This window comes from Phoxinus phoxinus (assembly GCF_949152265.1).
Source record: "Phoxinus phoxinus genome assembly, chromosome: 5".
NCBI classification, from domain to species: Eukaryota; Metazoa; Chordata; class Actinopteri; order Cypriniformes; family Leuciscidae; genus Phoxinus; species Phoxinus phoxinus.
Genome location: NC_136880.1, coordinates 40,796,366 through 40,821,214, shown reverse-complemented (window position 1 = coordinate 40,821,214; position 24,849 = coordinate 40,796,366). Strand labels below are relative to the sequence as shown.

The 24,849-nt window shown below is 35.8% G+C and overlaps 1 protein-coding gene across 2 annotated transcripts in view; it reads left to right on the top strand.

Annotated features, from left to right (window-relative positions):
* Positions 1–24,849, top strand: part of LOC306998170 (potassium/sodium hyperpolarization-activated cyclic nucleotide-gated channel 2) — a gene marked incomplete at its 5' end in the record, with an annotated part of 66,431 nt that overhangs the window by 7,556 nt on the left and 34,026 nt on the right. For both annotated transcript variants that reach the window (XM_079612033.1, XM_079612032.1), the window contains one exon: positions 13,672–13,833. In XM_079612033.1, coding sequence (XP_079468159.1) covers positions 13,672–13,833 — 162 coding nt within the window. The remainder of the gene's footprint in view (positions 1–13,671; positions 13,834–24,849) is intronic.

The following is a 24,849-nucleotide window of genomic DNA, read 5'->3' as shown; positions in this document are numbered from 1 at the left end:
ATGTTTCTGTGCTATGGGCGCAGACCCCTGCAGAGAGCAGACGGGGACTTTAACACTGGGAAATTGATCTCAAACGTGTTGACTGTTGTGTTGTCAAGGTCCAGACAGGCTCAAGTGGAGATCTGACGGCGAAGTCACACTTCTGTCTGTAATTAAAGCTCAGTGTCAAAACCTCTGTCAGTCAATGAGGCTCTGAAACACTGTGGATGCGGCTCATGACTGGACGTCACACTGTATGGAAAATATGCCGATGTATGTCGTTTCTACATGATTTTGCTGACAATATATAATTAAGCAACATTATGATGATTTTAATGCAGTATTGGAGATCACCTATATGCTCATTTTCTTCTAAACGTTGACAAAATAGCTGATATACAATTAAAATTTACAGGGTTTTGTTTCTGAGAAAGTGTATCAAAATGATTCTCATTAGTAGCAAAAATGACTTTTGAGTTTATGGGTTTGATTTATTTTCATGTTTTTGGTTTGGTGAATGACTCAATATTTAAGATTCAATTATTTGTTCATTCACAAATTTTCAGTCTCATTTTTTTTAATGCTTTTGGTAGAAAATACACTCTACCGTTCAAAAGTTTGGGGTCAGTAAGATAAAAAATAAATAAATGAATACAAATTAATACTTTAATTCAGGAAGGATGGATTAAATTAATCAAAAGTGACAGTAAATACATTCATAATTTTATAAAAGATATATATTTCAAATAAAAGCTGTTCTTCTGAACTTTTCTATTGATCAAAGAATCCTGAAAAAAAGTATAACAGTTCCCACAAAAGTATTAATCAGCAAAAAATAGTTTTTTTTTTAAACATTAATAATAATCATACACTGACTGTAAAAATGAAACCGTGATTTTTACGGTAAAAAAAACGGCAGCTGTGGTTGCCAGAACTTTACCGTCAAAAATACGGTAGCAACGTTTTACAGACTTAACTTAAAATTTACAGTAATAAACCGTATTTTATAATGTGAATTTTCTGTCCTATTGAAGTATTAATATCTGTTTTGTACCATTGTAATACACTGATAACCACCCTAATGTACATAACTGATTAGAAAAAACTAAGAAAAATATGAAGAAACATAGTTATTTCAACAAAAATACATAAAATGTGAAGTGTCATGCAGGGAATTGTGGGAATGTCAATTTACGTTTTTTCACCGTAAATTATACAATGAGTTGTTCTTTTTCACTTTCAAAAACTGTAAATTTAACGGTATTTTACAGTAAAATTACATGAAATGTACCATTAGATCTATCACAGTTATTTACCGTATATAGTACAGAAACTTTCTGTTAACCAATTAACAGTTTTTCACTGTAGTCTTTTACCGTTAAAATCACAATCATTTTTTACAGTGTAAATGTTTCTTGAGCAGCAAATCATCATATTATAATGATTTCTGAAGGGTCATGTGACACTGAAGACTGGAGTAATGATGTTGAAAATTCAGCTTTGATCACAGGAATAAATTACATTTTAATATTATATTCAAATAGAAAAGTTATTTTAAATTGTAATAATATTTCACAATATAATTGTTTTTACTGTATTTTAATCAAATAAATGCAGCCTTGTTGAGTAGAAGACACTTTTTTTCAAAAACATAAAAAAAATAATTTGACATACATAAAACATAAGAAAATGCATTGTTATTGTGGCATATAGTTGTATATGTTTAGTCACCCAGGCATAATACAAGCTGTCATTCTCACAATGACAGAAAATAAAGATCTCAACTCATAAATTAATATGTTTCGAGACAAATAGTTGGTCGTAATTAACACTGACTGCTCAGTGCCACTTAAATCCCTTAATAATTTACGTTATTGACACTCATTATGCTTTTAGTGTGATAATCAGCTACACATTCAAAAGAAACAGGAAGACATTACGAGTCTTTAGCATTGGGGCACTTTAGATTATCACCGTGAGTTTAAACGTTCCCAGTGGTAAAGCTCCTTATTTGACTTGGAAAATAGTTAGTTCATTAAAAAGACGCGAGGCTCCTGTTGTTCATCAATAACTCCCTCCAGATCTAAGAGAATAACCTCCAGGTCTAGAGCACTTCAGTGCGATCGCTGTCTTTTATACGATCGCTGTCTTTTCGGCCGGCGTGCAGTCACGGGGCGCTCGCTACTTTGCATAATTATGAGCTTGTGATTGCTAATTTGTCTGCGGTATACTATACAATTAGACCAATGCTGTACAGATACATGCCTTGTTAACTTTCTGTTCAGCTCCTGTAGAAAACCGCAGAAAAACAACAACCTTGGCATTCACGACACGCACTGAGAACTCATTCTACAAACATAAATCCTTCCTGTAAATGACCTCGTCTTAGAAAACGAGTTATCTAGATCGTTTAGCTTTGCCTGAATGTACAAATGATTCATTTTCCCTAAAACAACTCTCATTACAGTAACCTTGAGCTTCATTGTAGCTTCCTCGGGTCTGTGTTTTGGTATAAATGGTTTTCTAAAGAAATAGACAATAAAAATGATCATTTGTGGAAATTAAAAAGATTCTGCTGTTGTATGAAGTGAGTTTGCAATTGCCATTTGTGACTCTGAATCATAATACCATGCAGTCACATGACACACGGGTATATTAGTGGCAATATCCAACAATACATTGTATGGGTCAAAATTATAGATTTTTCTTTTATGCCAAAAATCATTAGGATATTAAGTAAAGATCATGTTCCATGAAGATATTTAGTACATTTCCTACAGTAAATATATAAAACATGTATTTTTGTGAGTGAATGCAGCACAATCGTGAACATAAATGCACAACTTTAAAGGAGATTTTCTCAATGTTTCGATTTTTTTGCATCCTCAGATTCCAGATTTTCAATAGTTGTATCTCGGCCAAATATTGTCCTATCCTAACAAACCACACATCAATGGAAAGCTTATTTATTCAGCTTTCAGATGATGTATACATCTCAATTAAAAAAATTGACCCATGTGACTGGTTTTGTGTTCCAGGGTCACATTTGATTGATTTCTTTTCTCCGTATAGTAGTTTTCCATGTCAGGTGCTTGTGAACGACTCTGACACGTGTTGATTTGACGTGTGATTCATCGTCACGCTGCAGGCCTCCGCCGTAATTGTATTATCCTTATGATTATGCGTTCTGATCTGAGCGCTGTTTTCATTCACTTGGAAGAGCCAGTTAATACATGGTGATTTTCGAGTCAGATAAGTTCAAGCTGAAAAAGGTTGGCTGTTGCATCCATAAGCATTTATAATAGATTTCTTGTTGTGCCAAACCAAGCAAAGACGCTCTGTGCAGGTGAAGGAGGCAAACAAAGACACTTAATGGATTTACATTACAGTAGACGAATGACAAAATGAAAGAAAAGCAGCAGATCTGTTTAAGAGCCGCACACTTAGACGGGAAGTTTGCTTGGGTTTATATGCCATTTAGGATGTGAAATTGATGATACCACACAATAATAGACGGGTGTTTCACAGACAAGACTTAAGCCTATTCGCAGACTAATGCGCAGACTAAAATGCATATGTGACCCTGGACCACAAAACCAGTCTTATGTGTCAATTTTTTTTTAAATTGAGATTTATACTTCACCTGAAAGCTGAATAAATAAGCTTTCCATTGATGTATGGTTTGTTATGATAGGACAATATTTGGTCGATATACAACTATTGAAAATCTGGAATCTGAGGGAGCCAAAAAATCTAAACATTGAGAAAATCTCCTTAAAGGGGTCATGACATGGGTTTTTATTTTTTATTATTATGTTCCCTTAGGTGCAATTATAGTATTACTATAGTTTTTTTACAAAAAACTTTTAAAATGTAGTGATTTATGACCTTTTCCCTGTTTCTCATCCTCTGATTCAAACAGTCTGTTTTGGGGGTGTTTCCCCTTTAAGAGTTCAGTGTTAACGCCCACTGTTATGATTGGCTAACGTCAGTGCCTATGCATCAATTATTAACGCCCCCAGCCAGAACATTTGCGGATTCGGCGTATTTTAAAAGTAGTTTAAAGTTTAAAATACATTACTTACAGTTTACGTCGCCGTTGTTGAGCCCAGAATAGTCGGCACGGACTTATCTTTGAGCAACAGTTTTCTGGCAAAGCCAGCATCATTTTGGGATTTGTTCTCAAAACAGTCATCCTTCAAATGTATAGAACAAACGCTTAAACTAACACTGCCGTGACTGAGACGTCCGCAAAAAATAAAGTGCATCCATTTTTCCCTGACGACTGGATCCTTCGTAGCGTATTCAAAGATGTTGTTTGTCCACAGCCAGGAACAGCACATCTGCGTGGCATCGTCATTTCCCTGTACACAGACCCAATCGCTGTCCGTCGACTGAACACTTGTGGCGCGCGGCGCGCGGGCGCGACAATGATACGAAATGAGCGTAGTTGTCTTGCGCTTAAAGCGTAACTGTCTTCTGCTGGAGGCGGTCATATGCAAGCGCTGGTACGTCACTTCGTACCGTGACGTCACTTCTTACCATGGATCCAGAACGAGCTGTATTTAGAGCTTGATTAAATAAATGATTCGTTTATAATGGGGAGGACGTCTTAAGCTATGAAACTTGCAGGACGTTTTAATGGTACAAAGACCTCTTATATACCAAAAGATCAAGGCAAATTTGGTTTCTCATGTCATGACCCCTTTAAAGTTGTGCATTTATGTTCACGATTGTGCTGCATTCACTCACAAAAATACATGTTTTATATATTTATGGTAGGGAATTTACAAAATATCTTCATGGAACATGATCTTTACTTAATATCCTAATGATTTTTGGCATAAAAGAAAAATGGATAATTTTGACCCATACAATGTATTGTTGGATATTGCCACAAATGCGTCATGTGACTGGTTTTGTGGTCCAGGGTCATATATACTAAATGAAGCAAGGGTGTAGAGTTACATTCAAGCTATTTTAAGCCATCGATTTTTTAATAATTTTTTTACAGGAAAAACATTTAAATATGTCATCTTGGTATATTATAAAATTAGAGCCGGGACTTAATTAAGATTAATTAATAACACAAAAAATAACGCGTTAAACATTTTTAACGCATTTTAATCGCACTTATTTTTGCACCGCAGAACGTTTCTCACTGGATGAGTTTAGGCGGACCGATTATACTGGAGCACCAACTAGCGTTCATAACTTCCATAGACAGTTCTAACTAAACGATAACTTCAGACAACAAACCACAGTGAACATGAACAAAGAAGCTGACGAGACCGCTTTGGTCGGCCCCGTGGATGGGACATTTTGTTATAAAAAAACGAACGGATGGAAGCGTCGATAAGAGCGTGGTTGTGTGCAAGCTGTGCAACAAGGAATTGGGAACGGCTATTGCAACACTTAATGGCAAAAATAGCACTGGTCTGCTGGACTTGGTTGAACAAAAATAAACAATATTTTGTTGCTTAAGCTTATGTATTCAGTCCTTATTCAATGGTATACTAAAAATCCATGTGAAAAAAATTACTTCTCACTGTTCTCAGGTCAAATATTTATATGCGATTAAAATGCGATTCATTTCGATTAATTAATTACAAAGCCTCTAATTAATTAGATTAATTTTTTAATCGAGTCCCGGCCCTAAAATATTATTGACTACAGGAGGACTGTAGAAAAAAAATCTAACCCCAACCTTTTGAATGGTGTTGTAACAAAGCAAACATGGCTGTTGATGTCTAGTTTAGTTGATGCATTGGTACACTGTGGATTGCCAGGACTGAGAACTGTATCCGGATCTACAGGAAGTAAAGCTCCTGTGATCCAGCAAATCCCAGCTGTCCTACGGGAAACCAGATACGCCATCCAGATGGGAGCGAATCTCTTAGTTAGCGTTGGCACTGGAAAACAACTCGGGAAATTAGGTTATAGAGAGCGAATGCACAAATCACACTGTCTGATTTTCCTTCATTTATGATCTAAATTAGTTTTATGCAGATTCATTTCTTGTTATTATCATACATCTTAAAATAAGTAATGATGTTTGGGTTGATGTGATCTATGGAGGCGTGTGTGTGACCACATGACGCGCTCGGTGTCGTGAGTGTGTAGCGAGCGTCTCGCTGTGCAGGGTTACACTGACTGATGGCCAGGAACAAATGTCCAGTGTGTGATGGTCGATGTGGATCATTCATCACGTTGAGATTTCAGGGCCTGAGTCCATGTTTCTTCAGAGCGCAGGTCAATAGAAAGCATCCAGCAAGCCGTGTTTGTGTTGTCTGGTGGACTCTGTGAACATCAGTGTTGAGGAATGTTACTTTTATGTAATGTGGTAATGTTATTATGTGACCAATGATGTCACTTTGTTCATTTGAATGTTATACCTTTTTTTATTGTTTTATCTCATCTTGCTGTGTTTGTGCCCTCAAAGGGGTTTGCATTCAATTCAAATCTTATGTTATGTTATGTTACAGTATGTTATGTGTTTTGTTTTATGTTGTTATGTGTTGTGTTATGTTGTTATGTTTTGTTATGTTGTGTTATGTTTTGTGTTGTGTTATGTTGTGTTATGTTATGTTTTGTTATGTTATGTTATGTTACAGTATGTTATGTGTTTTGTTTTATGTTGTTATGTGTTGTGTTATGTTGTTATGTTTTGTTATGTTGTGTTATGTTTTGTGTTGTGTTATGTTGTGTTATGTTATGTTTTGTTATGTTATGTTATGTTACAGTATGTTATGTGTTTTGTTTTATTTTGTTATGTGTTGTGTTATGTTGTTATGTTTTGTTATGTTGTGTTATGTTTTGTGTTGTGTTATGTTGTGTTATGTTATGTTTTGTTATGTTATGTTATGTTACAGTATGTTATGTGTTTTGTTTTATGTTGTTATGTGTTGTGTTATGTTATTATGTTATGTTATGTTATGTTACAGTGTTATATTATGCGTTATGTTATGTTAAGTTATGTTACAGTGTTATGTTATGTGTTATGCGTTATGTTGTTATGTTATGTTATGTTTTTTGTTTTGTTTTGTTGTGTTATGCGTTTTATGTTATGTTATGTTATGTTACAGTGTTATGATATGTGTTATGCGTTATGTTGTTGTTATGTTATGTTTTTTGTTTTGTTATGTTGTGTTATGCGTTTTATGTTATGTTATGTTAAGTTATGTTATGTGTTATGTTGTTATGTTATGTTTTTTGTTTTGTTATGTTGTTTTATGCGTTTTATGTTATGTTATGTTATGTTTTGTTGTGTGATGTGTTATGTTATGTTATGTTATGTTATGTATTGTGTTATGTTGTTGTTATGTTATGTTTTGTTATGTTATGTTATGTTACAGTATGTTATGTGTTTTGTTTTATGTTGTTATGTGTTGTGTTATGTTATTATGTTATGTTATGTTATGTTACAGTATGTTATGTGTTTTGTTTTATGTTGTTATGTGTTGTGTTATGTTGTTATGTTTTGTTATGTTGTGTTATGTTTTGTGTTGTGTTATGTTGTGTTATGTTATGTTTTGTTATGTTATGTTATGTTACAGTATGTTATGTGTTTTGTTTTATGTTGTTATGTGTTGTGTTATGTTATTATGTTATGTTATGTTATGTTACAGTGTTATGTTATGTTATGTTAAGTTATGTTACAGTGTTATGTTATGTGTTATGCGTTATGTTGTTATGTTATGTTATGTTTTTTGTTTTGTTTTGTTGTGTTATGCGTTTTATGTTATGTTATGTTATGTTACAGTGTTATGATATGTGTTATGTGTTATGTTGTTGTTATGTTATGTTTTTTGTTTTGTTATGTTGTGTTATGCGTTTTATGTTATGTTATGTTATGTTATGTTATGTTTTGTTGTGTGATGTGTTATGTTATGTTATGTATTGTGTTATGTTGTTGTTATGTTATGTTATGCTATGCTATGCTATGTTATGTTGTGCTGTGTTGTGTTTTGTTGTGTTATGTAATGTTGTGTTATGCGTTATGTTGTTATGTTATGTTGTGTTGTGTTGTGTTGTTTTGTGTTGTTTTGTGTTTGTTGTGTTATGTGTTGTATTGTTATGTGTTGTTTTATGTTGTTATGTTATGGGACATTATGTTTTTATGTTATGTATTGTGTTGTGTTATGTTGTTTTGTGTTGTTTTATGTTGCTATTAGGGCTGTCAAAAGATTAATCACGATTAATCAAATCCAAAATAAAAGTTTGTGTTTACATAATATATGTGTGTGTACTGTGTATAATTATTTATATATATAAAAACACACACAATCATGTATATATTTAAGAAAAATTGGTTATATTTATATATAAAATATTTATATATTATATAAATGTATATAGATTATATAACTGCAAATATTTCTTAAATATATACATGAATTTGTGTGTATTTATACATAATAATTATACACAGTACACACACATATATTATGTAAACACAAACTTTTATTTTGGATGTGATTAATCTTTTGACAGCCCTAGTTGCTATGTTATGTTGTTTTGTGTTGTGTGTTGTTTTATGTTATGTTATAGATATGTGTTATGTTATGTGGCATGTTGTTATGTTGTGTTCATTTGTTATGTTACAGTATGTTATGTTATGTAATATCATACTATGTTGTTTAATGTAATGTTATGTTTTATGTTATAAGTCATGTTGTAATGTTATGTGTTATGTTATGTTACAGTGTGTTATGTTATGTTTTATGTTATAAGTCATGTTGTTATGTTATGTTATGTTATGTTATGTTCACATTGCAATCTTCTCCATCAGAACTTTCTCTAGATTATAGGTGCTCTTACTTGTAATGGTGAACACATTTCCAAAATGGGATTATTGACAATTATAGTCAAATGGTAGATGGAGATTTCTCTTGAAGTGACTCGATGATGATACATGCTTCGTCTGTTTATTTGCTTTGAAGTTCTGTAGAGAGATGATCAAATCTGTAATGGAAAACAGGAAGAGAGAGATAGAGAGAGACGAGAATGAGACCTTTGGGTGCACTTGTTCACACAGGTCTGATTAGCTGCGTACTCTTTTCACTAAGTAAACTCAGGAGGATTGGTGTGTATCTGCCGCTGAGCTTTAGAGAAACCCTCTGGACAACCAAGAGCCAGAAAGAAAATCTACTGAACAAATACTGTCATACGTACATATATATATATATATATGGCACTTTTTTTTGTAAAGCACATTTAAAACGTGTACCAAAGTTGTTTGTTTACATTAAAATATATAACATTTAAAGATGCTATTTTTATAAACATTTATGTATATTATATAATTTTGATGATTATGGCTTAGTTTATGAAAACCCCAAATTCAAAATTAGAATATTGTGAAAAGGTTTTCATAAGCTGTAAGCCATAATCATCAAAATTATATATAATAAAGGCTTGAAATATCTCACTTTGCATGTAATGAGTCTATATAATATATTAGTTTCACCTTTTAAGTTGAATTACTGAAATAAATGAACTTTTGCACCATATTCAAATTTCATGTGGTATAATGCCCTTTCACAAGATGTAAAATAAGTCTCTGATGTCCCCAGAGTGTGTATGTGAAGTTTTAGCTCAAAATACCCCACAGATATTTTTATAATGCATGTTAAAGTTGTCACTTTTTGAGGGTGAGCAAAAACACACCGTTTTGTGTCTGTCCCTTTAAATGCAAATGAGCTGCTGCTCCCGGCACAGGGGGCGGAGCTACAACAGCTTGTGTCCTTTTACCTCACACACATGCACTGAACATTTAGGGTGTATTCACACCAGGAAAGTCCGATAGTTCACTTACTTTGGTCCGGACCAAATATTTTGTTTTGTTTTTTTGTTTGGTACGGTTCGCTTTCACACTGCTCTTTTTGCAAGTGAACCAAAATGTGTAAACAAAACCACACGTGTGCTAAGGTCGTCCATTCATTGGACAAGGATTCTCAAGTAGGGAAATCAGGAAGTGCAACAAAAAAAAGGCTGGGAGATATAAAAAATATAAAAATAAATAAAAAATAAATTTGGAGATATTTCGTAGGCTACTGCAATATTTGTTCTTTTACTGTCTCGTTATTTCGAAATAATATGTGTGCGTGCATCTGTAAATCCGGTGACGCGTGTATTGATTTTTATTAATAAACAAGTGTTTTCTCTAAAAGTGTTGACTCGGCTGCAAAGATGAAGTTGACGATCGCCGTCTCCGTGTGAACGCGCTTATAGAGAGAAATGCACATAAATAGGCTAAGCCTAATAATGGATTACATAATCAGATAGTAGCCTTTTTCTTTTTTCGTTTTGAATTATTTCGTTTAAAGACATTTCAAGCTTTGTGTATTTGATGTATTTGTCATGTCTGTGTGAGGCATACACTGAGATTCGTTAAGTTAGGATGTGCTCTAGTTTACGTGCAAGTGAGCGCGCGGGCGCCTCCCTCCGTTATATTTGTTTCGTCGGCCTATTCATTAAATACAGGCAATTGGTTGATGAAAGATGTATTAAAATTAAGATACAATTTATACAAAACGAAATTCACTTTAAAGAAAGGCTTTCTATAACAATTTCAACTTCAACGGTCAAAATCATGTCTGACCCGCTCCATGTCTCATATTGCGCATCCTATCTCGGTCGCGCTGTTCACTTTTCATAAATCAACATAAATGGAAAAAAAAAAATAACATTATAATATTTTAACAAATATGAAACGCGCTTTTTTAAATGGCTACAACAGTAGCCTATAGTAGGCCTACATATCCTACTCTCTATTTGTATACACATTTCTGCACATTAATTTAATTCTGAATTTTGCACACACAAGTTGAAAGGCATTTGTTCAAATCAAGTTCACGGATAATTGTGCGTGCATTTATTAGCCTAATCATTATGATACTAAAATCCTAACAAATAGGCTATGCTATGTACAAAAAATCAGATGAGTTCTCTCGAAAAATCTCTCGTTCACGTTCAAAGTGATTCGTTCAGCGTTCGGGGAAAATATGAACGCGTTCAGTGAACACGTTCATGCACAACACTGCCAATGATGCACACACGACGCGCAGAATGACGCGCAACAGTATCGTGTGGCCAGACAGCGCGCCGGAATGGAATTCTCTTTCGCACTTGAATGAACAATATTGGGTCGATATTGATATTGGGCCGATATTGGGTCGGTTCATGTTCACATCGTAAACGAACCGTACCAGAGTTCGTTTGGAACCGTACCGAGACCACCTCTTCAGCTGGGTCTCGGTTCGATTGTTTGGTCCGCACCAGAGTTCGATTGCTGTATTCACACCTGCCCAAAAGGTCCGCACCAAGGGGGGAAACGAACTAGAGTTCGATTCAATCGAACCAAACAAGGCAGGTGTGAATACACCCTTAAAAAACGTTTAGCCTTTTATGTTCAAACCGGAGACAGACAATGATGGAGAGACTCAAGAAGAAGTGACAACATGTAGAAGCAACAGGACATTTCTGAATGGTTAGTTGATGAATTTATGTAGCTTATATTTAGTTATCTTCTAGTCATTGATTAGCATATTCTGTCATGATAATCTATAAATCGTGTTCCGGGGGCGGGGTTTATGTCAATTTTAGGGTTGGTGATGTCACTAACCCGGGAGGAATGTCGTGTAGTTCCTACCAGCCGTTTGTTGTAGTCCTTAAAAAAGCAATTTCTTTAAAAGCAAATATCTTCCTTTGCTTTGAACTTTGAGTGTTGTAACTTTGCAGATGTTGTTTATGATCAAACAGCAACATTACACACTAACTACAGTTAGAAAAGTGAAATCATAATCAACCACTCCTTTAAGTTCCACAGAGGTCACACCTTCGAGTTTTGGCTTGACCAATGAGAAAGCTGCATTTCTCAAGCGGGGAAGTTCCTTTGTTTGAAAGGCTGACTCATTTGCATGAATGGAGTTAGCTGGCAGTTTGTGTCCATTTATATAACACACACACACACACACACACACACACACACACACACACACACTGAAGTAGTTCTGTCCTCAGGCATGCATAACACTATACAGTATTATACAGACACTATACAAACAGTAATAATAATACACAAAATGTCCTGGGGGAAATGCATGTTCGTTCATTAGACTGATTTGTGAATGAATTAGTGGAAAGAATTACATTTCTATGGGACTGCATGTCTGTTTGTTGTAGCCTTTACTTTTCTCCCAACGGAGAGTCTTTGAAGTGTGTGAGGACGGAGGTGAGCAAAAGGATGGTAATTAAACCAGACATCACTGAGTCTGCCCTCACACACACACACACACACACACACACACACACACACACACACACACACACACACACACACACACACACACACACACACACACACACACACACACACACACACACACACACACACACACACACACACACACACGTACTGTGTGTATAATGTGTCTATACTGTACTGTAGCCTACTGTATGTATGTATGTATATATATTAAATAACTATATATATATAACTCATTTCTCACAATTCTGAATTTTTTTCCCTCAGAATTGCACTTTTGACTTTATAACTCACAACTGAGAGTTTATATCTTTCAATTCTAAGTAAAAAGTCCAAATTGTGAGATATAAATTCACAATTCTGGCATTTTTCATTCAATTGCGAGTTTTTCTTTCAATTCTGGCTGTTTCTGGCTATTGCAAGTTTATATCTTTAACTTCTAAGAAAAAAGTCAAAAATTGCAAGATATAAACCTGCAATTGTGAGAATGTGGCAGAATTGTCAGAATTGTGAAATAAAAAGACATTATAGCTATGTGTGTGTATAAATGTAGAGAATAACATTAACGATTAATAAATGCTATGCTAATAAATTGCAGCTTGTTGTAAAGTTAAAAGTGTTTCCACTTTTTCCTTATTTCTTAAAGGGGTGGTTGATTATGATTTCATTTTTCTAACTTTAGTTAGTGTGTAATGTTGCTGTTTTTATCATAAACAACATTTGCAAAGTTACAACGCTCAAAGTTCAAAGCAAAGGAAGATATTTTCTTTTAAAGAAATTGCTTTTTAAGGACTACAACAAACCAACCCTAAAATTTACATAACCCCCGCCCCCGGAGCACGATTTATAGATTATCAAGACAGAATATGCTAATCAATGACTAGAGGATAACTACACATAATCTACTTAACTTCATCAACTAACCATTCAGAAATGTCCTGTTCTTCTACATGTTGTCACTTCTTCTTGAGTCTCTCCATCGTTATCTGACTCCGGTTTGAACATAAACATTGACATTTTCAGTGCATGTGTGTGTGAGGTAAATCTTGTAGCTCCGCCCCCTTCGCCCGGGAGCAGCAGCTCATTTGCATTTAAAGGGAGGGACACAAAACGGTGCGTTTCTGCTCACCCTCAAAAAGTGACAACTTTAACATGCTATATAAAAATATCCGTGGGGTATTTTGAGCTAAAACTTCACACACACACTCTGGGGACATTAGAGACTTATTTTACATCTTGTGAAAAGGAAATTATACCCCCCGCCCCACCCCCCCCTTAATAGTAAAATGTGTAATTTCTGTCTCTAGTGGCACCAAACGGAATTACAAAAATTATGTTTTCAAACAATTTTTTTATATATATTTTTTATATAACTTTATAAGACAAACTGTCGCTAATGTTGTGTTGTGATTGTGCCCTCACAGATCTTCCACATGACGTATGACCTGGCGAGCGCAGTGATGCGGATTATTAACCTGATCGCGATGATGTTGCTGCTGTGCCACTGGGACGGGTGCCTGCAGTTTCTGGTGCCGATGCTGCAAGACTTCCCATCAGACTGCTGGGTCTCCCTCAACAAGATGGTGGTATGTTTTTTTCTTTTTTTAATTATGAAGGCACTTTTGCACATACATAACAAAAGACGTCTGGATGCAGGGAATGAGACTTTCCTAGCGTGTGCCACTGAACAATACAGCACCCCGCTAGCACTAATATTAAGAAAATTGGTTCACAACGCTCACAAAGCGAATATCCAAGTGGGGGTAATTGAATTGAATGAAATTGAATTCTATTAAGCAGAATCTATTTGCAGATATTGCCTGATTCTCATTGACTAGCTAAATTAAGGTTCCCAGTTGGTGTCTGTTGGATTCAGATGTTGTCTGCTACATATAATAATAATGTTTATCTTTACATGGTGAAATGTATCTACATTATGCACACTTGAATGATATGATCATTAAGTCATGACAAAATATGTGACCCTGGACCACAAAACCAGTCACATGGGTAAATATTTTTAAATTGAGATTATACATAACATGAAAGCTGAATAAATAAGCTTTCCAATGATTTATGGTTTGTTAGAATAGGACAATATTGGGTCGAGATACAACTATTGAAAATCTGGAATCTGATGGTGCAAAAAAATCTAAACATTGAGAAAATCTCCTTTAAAGTTGTGCATTTATGTTCACGATTGTGCTGGATTCACTCACAAAAATACATGTTTTATATATTTACGGTAGGAAATTTAATAAATATCTTCATGGATCATGATCTTTACTTAATATCCAAATGATTTTTGGCATAAAAAAAAAATCTATAATTTTGACCCATACAATGTATTGTTGGCTATTGCCACAGATATACCGTGCGTCATGTGACTGGTTTTGTGATCCAGGGTCACATAGGTTTTTCCACTATCTTGGCAGATTTGAGACATTGTTGAGATCTGTTCTGAAACTCTAGAGGAGACGAGTGTGAGATTACTGGAGTTTTTCTGTCAGGAGAAACATCTGAGAAGCAGAAAACTCTCATTGCAGTAAATAAGATATTAAATAGATCTAATTTGTTGTAATTATTCTCAGTGACAGACGGTGAGGAATTGACCCTTCGCAGGGAGCTTGATTGACAGGTGATCTGACCAATCATACTTCACCATCCGTCATTTTGTCGGACAAAGCAGTCAGGAGAGTTAGTAGATTAACATGGGAGGATTTGAACTTGAGAAGCGGAGTGTACTGACGTCTTTCCGCGGTTAAAACAACATTCCTTCTGATGTTCATTCATGTTTATTTGATGCTATAAATAAATGAACTAGAAGGAAGAGATGATCGGTTCACGAGCAGCTTTAACTGAGGCTCTATAGCGATCTGACACGACACATTAAAGACCCATAAAACGGCATTTATTGTTTAAATTTCTTTAATAAAATGACCAAATTTGAAAGGTGAGACTGTTTAATATCAAAATTAACCTGATCTGTCCTGTCTGTCGGCGTGTTGTCAGTGTCCTCTCTTCTCCATGATGTATTTTTCACTGCGTGAGAGAACATGGTGTGTGTGTGAGAGCGGCGTAGCTTGTCGGACATAGCGACAGGTCTTTGCGAACGGACAATTGAGTGATTTTCCCATATTTCTTTTCTTGTGTGTCTTTTTGTTTCCTCTCATTGGGTTTTCCCACTCTACCTCTAGTTCATAGTGTCGGCCTATTGAAGTGTGTGATGAAACTGTGAGTAAGAGTGTGTGTTGTTGCTCGGCTTTAAGCTGTTTTGTTGTGGGTGAGATGAGACGGGGTGATGGCAGTGAGATAAAAGTGTGTGTGTGTGTGTAAATGTTCAGCTTTAGAGATGTGCCAAAGCAGCTGCGCTCTTTGTACATCTCTCAAACAGACATGAAAGAACCTGTTTATAGGGCCAGACACACCACACACACACACACACACACACACACACACACACACACACACACACACACACACACACACAGACTCATGCCCTAATGAGTCGATCTTAAAGGGTTCAGCTTCTTAAAGATCGTCAGTGACTCTTGACAGACTTTCCTCAACTAGATCATCTCAGTCTCTTCAACTAAAACTTCAACTCTCCAAAATCCCACCATGCAAAGGCATTGCAGCAAATCCAATGTCAGCAAACCTGAAGGTGAAAAATGATTGCAAACAAGTTTTTTCTGTCAAAGAAGCAATAGTTATTTCTTAGGACACGTGTCATCTGTCAAGTATGGAAGCTTGTTTCTTCAAGGGAATACAAAAAAAGGTGATTGAAAAAGGTGAATTTTTTTCTCTCTCACAATTCTGAATTGCGAGTTTATATCTTTCAGTTCTAAGAAAAAAAGTCAAAATTGTGAGATATAAATTTGTAATTGTGACATTTTTTTTGTGTTTATATCGGACTTTATAATTCACAATCACAAGTTTATATCTTTCAATTCTAAGAATAAAGTCGAAATTGTGAGATATAAATGTGCAAATCTGACTTTTTTCTTTCAATTGCGAGTTTATCTTTCAATTCTGACTTTTTCTCGCAAGTTTATATCTTTAACTTCTAAGAAAAAAATTCAGAATTGCGATGCTAAACGCAATTGCAAAACATATCTTACAGCGGCTTTAAAGTCATCATAAAATGACTATATTGTTAAATTACTTCCATAATGTGGCATATTTCCGAATAAAACAGCATATTTAATGAGAACAAAAACTAAGACAGGACTTGATGTTATGCATCATGCTCAGCCTTTCAAACAACTTTATTTTCCCAATTTTTCAGCTCTTCTTCTATAACTGCCTGTCACATAGAGAAAAACTTTGATTCTTTGCATTAATGTGCACTGATGAATCGTTGACAATAAAGCTGCCTTTCCCTTTTGGCTGAAAGGGGTGGTATAATGCCCTTTTCACATGATGTAAAACAAATCTTTGATGTCCCCAGAGTGTGTGTGTGAAGTTTTAGCAGAAAATACCCCACAGATATTTTTATATAGCATGTTAAAGTTGTCACTTTTTGAGGGTGAGCAAAAACATACCGTTTTTGTGTCTGTCCCTTTAAATGCAAATGAGCTGCTGCTCCCAGAACAGGGGGCGGAGCTTCAACAGCTTGTGTCGTTTTACCTCACACACACACACACACACACACACATGCACTGAACATTAAAAAAAAACTTTTAGCCTTTTATGTTCAAACCGGAGTCAGACAATGATGGAGAGACTTAAGAAGAAGTGACAACATGTAGAAGCAACAGGACGTCTCTGAATGGTTAGTTGATGAATTTATGTATCTTATGTGTAGTTATCTTCTAGTCATTGATTACCATATTCTGTCATGATAATCTATAAATCATGTTCCGGGGGCGGGGTTTATGTAAATTTTTGGGTTGGTGATGTCACTAACCCGGGAGAAATGTCGTGTAGTTCCTACCAGCCGTTTGTTGTAGTCCTTAAAAAGCAATTTCTTTAAAAGAAAATATCTTCCTTTGCTTTGAACTTTGAGCGTTGTAACTTTGCAGATGTTGTTTATGATCAAACAGCAACATTACACACTAACTAAAGTTATAAAAGTGAAATCATAATCAACCACCCCTTTAAGAAGTTCAATTTTAAATGCATGTTGACTTTAAGAACACATATTCACTTTTTCTAGTTTGTTTGTTGTGCTGAATTGTGTTACAGAGGCGATCTGTGTTGTTTTAGCTTCGTTTCCGTGGTTACAGAAGGTTCGTGATGATGTCACATGTGGCATTAAGGTCACTGTCCCTCTGGAGATCAGAGAACGAGGGAAAGATAGAGGGAATGTGAGATGGCAGAAAGAGAGGAGAGAGCGATTACATAAACAGATGCAGGAGAAAAGGCACGTTTGTTCACACACATAGTGCTATTTAAGAGAGCGAGAGCTGGGTTTGTCACAATTATTATGTAATTTGGTCTAATTGCAGTTATTTGTGATAATCACATCATTGCACGCTTTATTTAATCACATATTGATCTACAAATAAGGGTATTTTCATGGGTAATTATTTAAAATGGGTGCCAAGATTTCCATTTCAAATAAATGCTGTTCGTTTGACCTTTTGACAAAGAAAAATTGTATCACAGTTTAAAAAAAAAAAAAAAAAAAAATGAAGCTGCAAAAACTGATTTCAACATTAATTATAAATGTTTCTTGAGCTGCAAATCATCATATTAGAGTGATTTCTGAAGGATCATGTGACACTGAAGACTGGAGTAATGATGCTGAAAATTCAGCTTTGCATCACAGGAATAAATTATATTTTAAGATATTTTACACTAGAAACAGTTATTTTAAATTCTAATAATATTTCGCAATATTACTGTTTTTACTGTAATTCTAATCAAATAAATGCAGCATTGGCGAGCATAAGAGACTTCTTTCTAAAGCATTAAAAAAATCTTACTGACCACAAACTTTTGTCTTTAACTTTAATCGTAATGAATAGCTGATGCTAAAAACATTAACAAATGTTTGCATGTACATTTTAATACAAACCAGTATAAATCCTTTTTTTTTTTTTTTTATGTATTAGAAATGGTACAATGCAATTTAATAACACTTAAATCATTTTCTTTCTGATTGAATGCTTAAAACAGAATAATACATTACTTTAAAAATCAGTTTAAAATGGAAATGTCACTCGTTCATGGAATGACCTTTATGAATTAAAAATATTATTCATGTCATTATACCCTGTGTAATATGTGAAGAAAAGTTCAGTGGATTAATTCTTTGAGGTCTTATACTGTAACTGATAAGCAAATAAGTGAACCATAGTTTGTTTGTATAATAATTTAACGCCAGCCAACGTGTTATAATTGTGACCCACACACAAGCTGGATCAACACGAAAACCTCCGGAAGCGTGTGAAGACATTGATGTCTTTGGCAGTCGTTCACAGCTGTGTTTACGGGCCGTGGATTATGATTATGATCGATGTTCACAAAGAAACCACCTGACAGTTTCTGAATGGTGAGAAGGTTGTTGGTTTGATCTCGGCTAGTCTCAGCCTCAGACGGTCGGAGTTTGAGTTTCGAAGTTGTCATCTGTTCAATTCTTCAGGATTTCTGGGAGACGTGCGTCTCACGTTCTTTAAAGGGGTCATGAACTGGCTTTTTATGACGTTCGCTTGGTTTTTACATTCAAAAACATAAAAATTAATAAGTAATAGGCTATTTTCTACCCTGGTTTTGAGCCTAGCTCCTGAAATGCTCGGTTTTATAGGCGTGCCGCATTGAAGACTTGGAAGTAAACGCCCACTGCTATGATTGGATAACAGTTTTGCATATTATAAGGAGTTTCATGTAATGCGTGAATCGGTGGGCGGGGCTAAACAGGCGGTGTTGAAGTAGGCGTCGATCTTCTTCTGTGGAGGCGGGGTTTGATACCCATGTGACGTCATAGATCCCCACTCTGAAAAACCTGTTGTTCGCTGGGCCTGGTGTCAATAAAAGCTTTTATTGGACTAACTTACAGGATATTCTTGTAGTATGATGACCTCTTATATGTCAAAAGCTCAAGGAAAATTTGATTTCTCAGTTCATCACCCCTTTAACAGTCCGTCTGGAAACAAAGCCGTCGTGATGCCAAACCCCCTCATGGAAAAAGAACGCCGTTGTGTTTACAAATGTCACAATGAACTCTTATCAGCATCAACTAAATGCTGTATTTTCTAAAGTATGTGAAGTTTGCAGTAAACTTGCACAACATGAAAAATGTATTAGATGCACGCCGGTCTGTTATCGTAGGCACTTTAACTTTACATTTTTACGTCACCTAAACATGACGTGGAACAAAACGAACGGTGATTGGTTGCTTTACATGTCAGTCAGACGGTCCTTGGCCAATGAAAACTGCTACAGAGTCCAGACCTTCTGCCGTCAGTCTGAAGGTCTACATGAGACTAGATCTCGGCAAGTGGTGATGCATTGAGGTTTGATCATATTAAGGGCAATTCACATTGTACCGACAGACGGCAACTGACATTTCGTCAGGTTTAGTTGGATCTGTCTGTGCTTGTTTTCACCAATTGAATGTGGTGAATCAGTGCTTGTCTGGTCTGAGAATGAATGTCTGAGAAGTGATGCACTGTAATCAGGTGATTGTCTGCGTTAGTCGTAGTCTGGCTATCACCAGACCAAGCTCAATCTTTTAAGATTGCATATTAGTCTGCTCTGTATTTTCTACTGCACAAGAGGCGTGCATCAACGGGCATAGTTCAAATGACTCTGTACGCTAGGGGTGGGAGGATCGATCCTGAAGTATCGATACTTAAAGAATCGATCCTCACATAAAAATAACGATCCAAATGTGTGTTTTTTTTTACCATTAATTTTTTATTAATTTAGCACGCAATTCAGTGCGTAAAATAAGCTTCTAAGTGGAAAAATAAGCAAATGTTAGCGGATAATTGTGTAGGATAGAACTATTTCTCTCGTAGTTATGTACACTTTTCTAACCAAAAGTGTACATAACGGTTCAAATGTATCATGGTTTCCACAAAAATATGAAACTGTTTTCAACATTGATAATAATAAGAAATGTTTCCTGAGCAGCAAATCAGCATATTCAACTGAATTCTCATCATGACTAATGTCGATATCGGCAATAATGGCCCTGTATTTACTTGGTATCGGACCGAAATTTGCAATTTCACCCACCCCTACTGTACGCAATTGGATAGTCCTTCAACCAATCAGACGCGAAAACTCCAGTTTATACAAAACAAACGTGTTGGTTTGTAGCTTTGATCAGTGGTTTGCAGAAGCAGTAATGGCATCCAGCGATTTTTACAGTTGTGCAAAAAAAAAAAAAACATGTTTACACCCACTCGAGCGATTTGTTAAACTAAAGAAGCCGTTGAGCATCGTCGAGAGGTTAAAAGGAGTTGGATTGACGCTTCTCTATCGTCATCGTGTTAAACCAGCCAATAGCATGCCAGGTGGATAATCCAGTTTGTGATTGGCTCCCGCAAATTTGTAAAGGAAGCAGGATAGATAAATGTACAGGTTTCCAGCCAGAGCTGCAGGGCGAAATCAAATCGCCGGGAGATGATCCGGCTGGGTTTACCCCGTCTACGTTAGTCGGCGTCTGTCTATGAAATGTGAATTGCCCTTTAGCTGACACCTGTGCACAAAATAACTGCCGCTTTACTTGTATAGACAAATTAGAATTACTCAAAATTCCTAATCAGAGTTCCTAAAGTTCTAAATACATGTTTATATGAAAGTTGTTTAGATGTGAAGTTTTGCAGTTACATGTAGCAAATGGCAGAGATTGAGATCACTGTATGAATAAACCCATTGAATTATTATAATCCGTGCTTATTTGTGAGGTTTATGGTAACGGTAATAAATCAAAGCATGCTGAGGCATCTGAGTTGCACATGCTGTGAATTTTCTGTATACAAATGGGCCTACTGATGTGTGTGTGTGTGTGTGTGTGTGTGTGTGTGTGTGTGTGTTGCTCATAAATCTATTAGGATAGCAGGAAGTCAAGGGCATGCAGACATCAGAGGACACAGTGGAGTCCACTAGTGAAAATGTGTGTGGATTTTATTTCTGATATATAAATGATATGCAGACGAGAAGCAAGATTTTTTTTCTTTTGGTTCCCAGGAGTTCACGTCCATCGTTACAAATTTGCTTTCACCACTGACCAAGAAAATTGTCTATTTTCTATATATATATTCTATTTTCTATTGTCTATTGCCTATTTTATTTATTTCAATTAAACCAGGACATATTTGTTTATTTGTTGTTAAAAGCAGAAATATTGTGATATATTATTTCACCTTAAAACATATTTTTTTCTATTTTAATATATTGTAAAGTGCTATTTATTCTTGTAAGGCATAGCTGAATTTTCAGCATCATTACTCCAGTTTTCGGAGTCACATGATCCTTCAGAAATCCTTCTAATATGATGATTTGCTGCTCAAGTAAAATTTCTTATTATTATCAATCTTGAAAACAGTTGTGCGGCTTCATATTTTTGTGGAAAATGTGTAAATTATTTTGTATGATCCTTTGAAGTTATAAATACTGTCTTTACTGTCACTTTTGATCAATTCAATGCATTCTTGCGGAATGAATTCATGTTAATGTCAATTTCCCAAACATATACACAGTATATAGGTCTCTGCTGTAATAGCCTGAGCTAATTAAATGTGATCAGTTTTCCTGTGTTGTGACTGGGGTTTAGATGCTGTGTGTGTGCGCGTGTGTGTGCATGTGTGTGTGTGTGCTTGTGCATCTGAGTTTGTGTCTGTCCCTGTGTCCTGGTGAAAACCCTACGTGTTGGGGACAAAATGTCCTTAGAGATACGGCAATATCTGAAATCATTGTCCTTGGGGGACATTTTTTGGTCCCCATGAGGAAAACATCTTATAAATTATAAGTGATGTTTTTTGAAAATGTGAAAATACAGAAAGTTTTCTGTGATGGATGAGTTTAAGGGTAGGCTTAGGGGAGAGAATATACACAGTAGAAAAATCATTGTCTATGGAAAGTTCCCATAAAGCATGAAACCCAAAACGTGTGTGTGAGTGTGTGTAGACTCACATGTGTAAGTGGATTAAACACAGTATGTTATTTCTGTCCCTCTGAGAAAACCCCTCCAGGGACACAGAGATGCTCTCACCACACACACTCATCCCTCCTGGGAAAACACTGCCGTTAACATGGACCTGGAGGAATAAAGCGCTCACATTATGGGTTGGTTCCCAGAATCTGTTTTAATCAAGGCTGACTGCACCTCACTCCAAAATGTGTTTATTTTAACTCAATGTGTAGTACATAGTTTTATTTGCTACATAATTTGTTTAGTCAACACAAAAGTCAAAATTCTTCCCATTTAATTTTCCTGGTCATATTGTAAGCAGTTCATCAATGCAGATTATTCCAAAGAAAAGAAAAAGTATTTCCTGTTCAGTAGACCTTATTTTCACCCCTTACCAATAAATTCCAGATTGATTATTTTTTTTATATATTTATCATTAAAAAACAATCATTTAAATCTGGCATGCATCATATTCACAGTAATAGGTTCTGACCTAATTGCTGACTTTAAATAATGGTAAGTTGATTACTTATTTTGATAATAGTAAGTTTGCACATTCATTCATTTTAACCTGCATTGATACTGCTTATGTTTGCACCAACATATTCATCCGTGTGCCTGTTAAAAGGAATGAACGTTTCATTAATATATCATTTTGTTGGGGAGGAAATGGAGATTAATGCTAAAGCCTTAAGAGTTTCAGAAGAACAGTGTCTCTCACTGTGCAAAGATGTTCATTTGATATTTCTGTACTTGTTTTATTTCTCATCAGGTATTTTAAGAGAAACATCTGAGATGAAGTTGATTCCCCAATTAAACATTAGAACTTCTGAGCAACGAAAGAGCCAGCTCTGGAAAATATCATTATCCTCATTGCAATAGATAGTTGCAGTGATGATGGATTTTTGTAGGCCATCCTGTAAGTTAGCATCGCCCTGGTTCCTGCGACAATATCCCAGTAAGCTTTTCCATTGGCTTTTGACAACTTCAATGATGAATTTTAAAGCCTAAATACAATCACCAGGTAAAAAGCTAAACAAACTATGCCATAGTCACATGACTTCACAGTCACCACCATTAAGCTTCCAAAAACTGTCTTTATTTAAAAAAAAAAAAAATATATATAAAGTTTGAGTTATAATAGTTTGCATGAGTGCGATTATTAACACATTAAAGGGGTCATGACATGAGAAACCAAATTTGCCTTGATCTTTTGGTATATAAGAGGTCTTTGTACCATTAAAACGTCCTGCAAGTTTCATAGCTTAAGACGTCCTCCCCATTATAAACAAATCATTTATTTAATCAAGCTCTAAATACAGCTCGTTCTGGATCCATGGTAAGAAGTGACGTCACGGTACGAAGTGACGTACCAGCGTTTGCATATGAACGCCTCCAGCGCAAGACAACTACGCTTAAAGCGCAAGACAACTACCCTCATTTCGTATCATTGTCGCGCCCGCGCGCCACAAGAGTTCAGTCGACGGACAGACAGTGTGTGTGTCTGTGTACAGGGAAATTACGATGCCACGCAGATGTGCTGTTCCTGGCTGTGGACAAACAACATCTTTGAATACGCTGCGAAAGATCCAGTCATCAGGGAAAAATGGATGCACTTTATTTTTTTGCGGACGTCCCAGTCCATTTGAAGGATGACTGTTTTGAGAACAAATCCCAAAATGATGCTGGCTTTGCCAGAAAACTGTTGCTCAAAGATAAGTCCGTGCCGACTATTCTGGGCTCAACAACGACGACGCAAACTGTAAGTAATGTATTTCAAACTTTAAACTACTTTTTAAATACGCCAAATCCGCAAATGTTCTGGCTGGGGGCGTTAATAATTGATGCATAGGCACTGACGTTAGCCAATCATAACAGTGGGCGGTAACACTGAACTCTTAAAGGGGAAACACCCCCAAATCAGACTGTTTGAATCAGAGGATGAGAAACAGGATGGGAAAAGGTCATAAATCACTACATTTTAAAAGTTTTTTGTAAAAAAAACTATAGTAATACTATAATTGCACCTAAGGGAACATAATAAGAAAATTAAAAAAAACATGTCATGACCCCTTTAAGGTTGTGAAAGAGATGAGTAGATGAGTTTACCTGTTTAGCTGATAATGTTTAATGTCCCTGACAGCCTCTTCATTGAGACACTTGCTAGCAACCTCCTTTAATTCCCGGTACTTATTGTTCGATTTTGTGCCATTCGAGATGAAACATGACCAATCGTGGCGATTTCTGTGGTCGTGTCTCCTAAACGCCAGTCCTACGTCGTACAGTGAGAGACGTTCAAAGACGGCTATTGTCACAGTCTTGCGACCAAAGACAGCCTGTGATCATTTACTGACAGTCAGAACTCATCATGATCATCTCACAGTGTGTTTGCTGCTACGACCTACAGATACTGACGAGCCAATAAAAATGCAACATGAAGTGATCAACGCAACATGGCGCTAAACCTTTAAACTTCTTGGCCTCTTTTCCCTGGCCATGACCACATCAATATTCT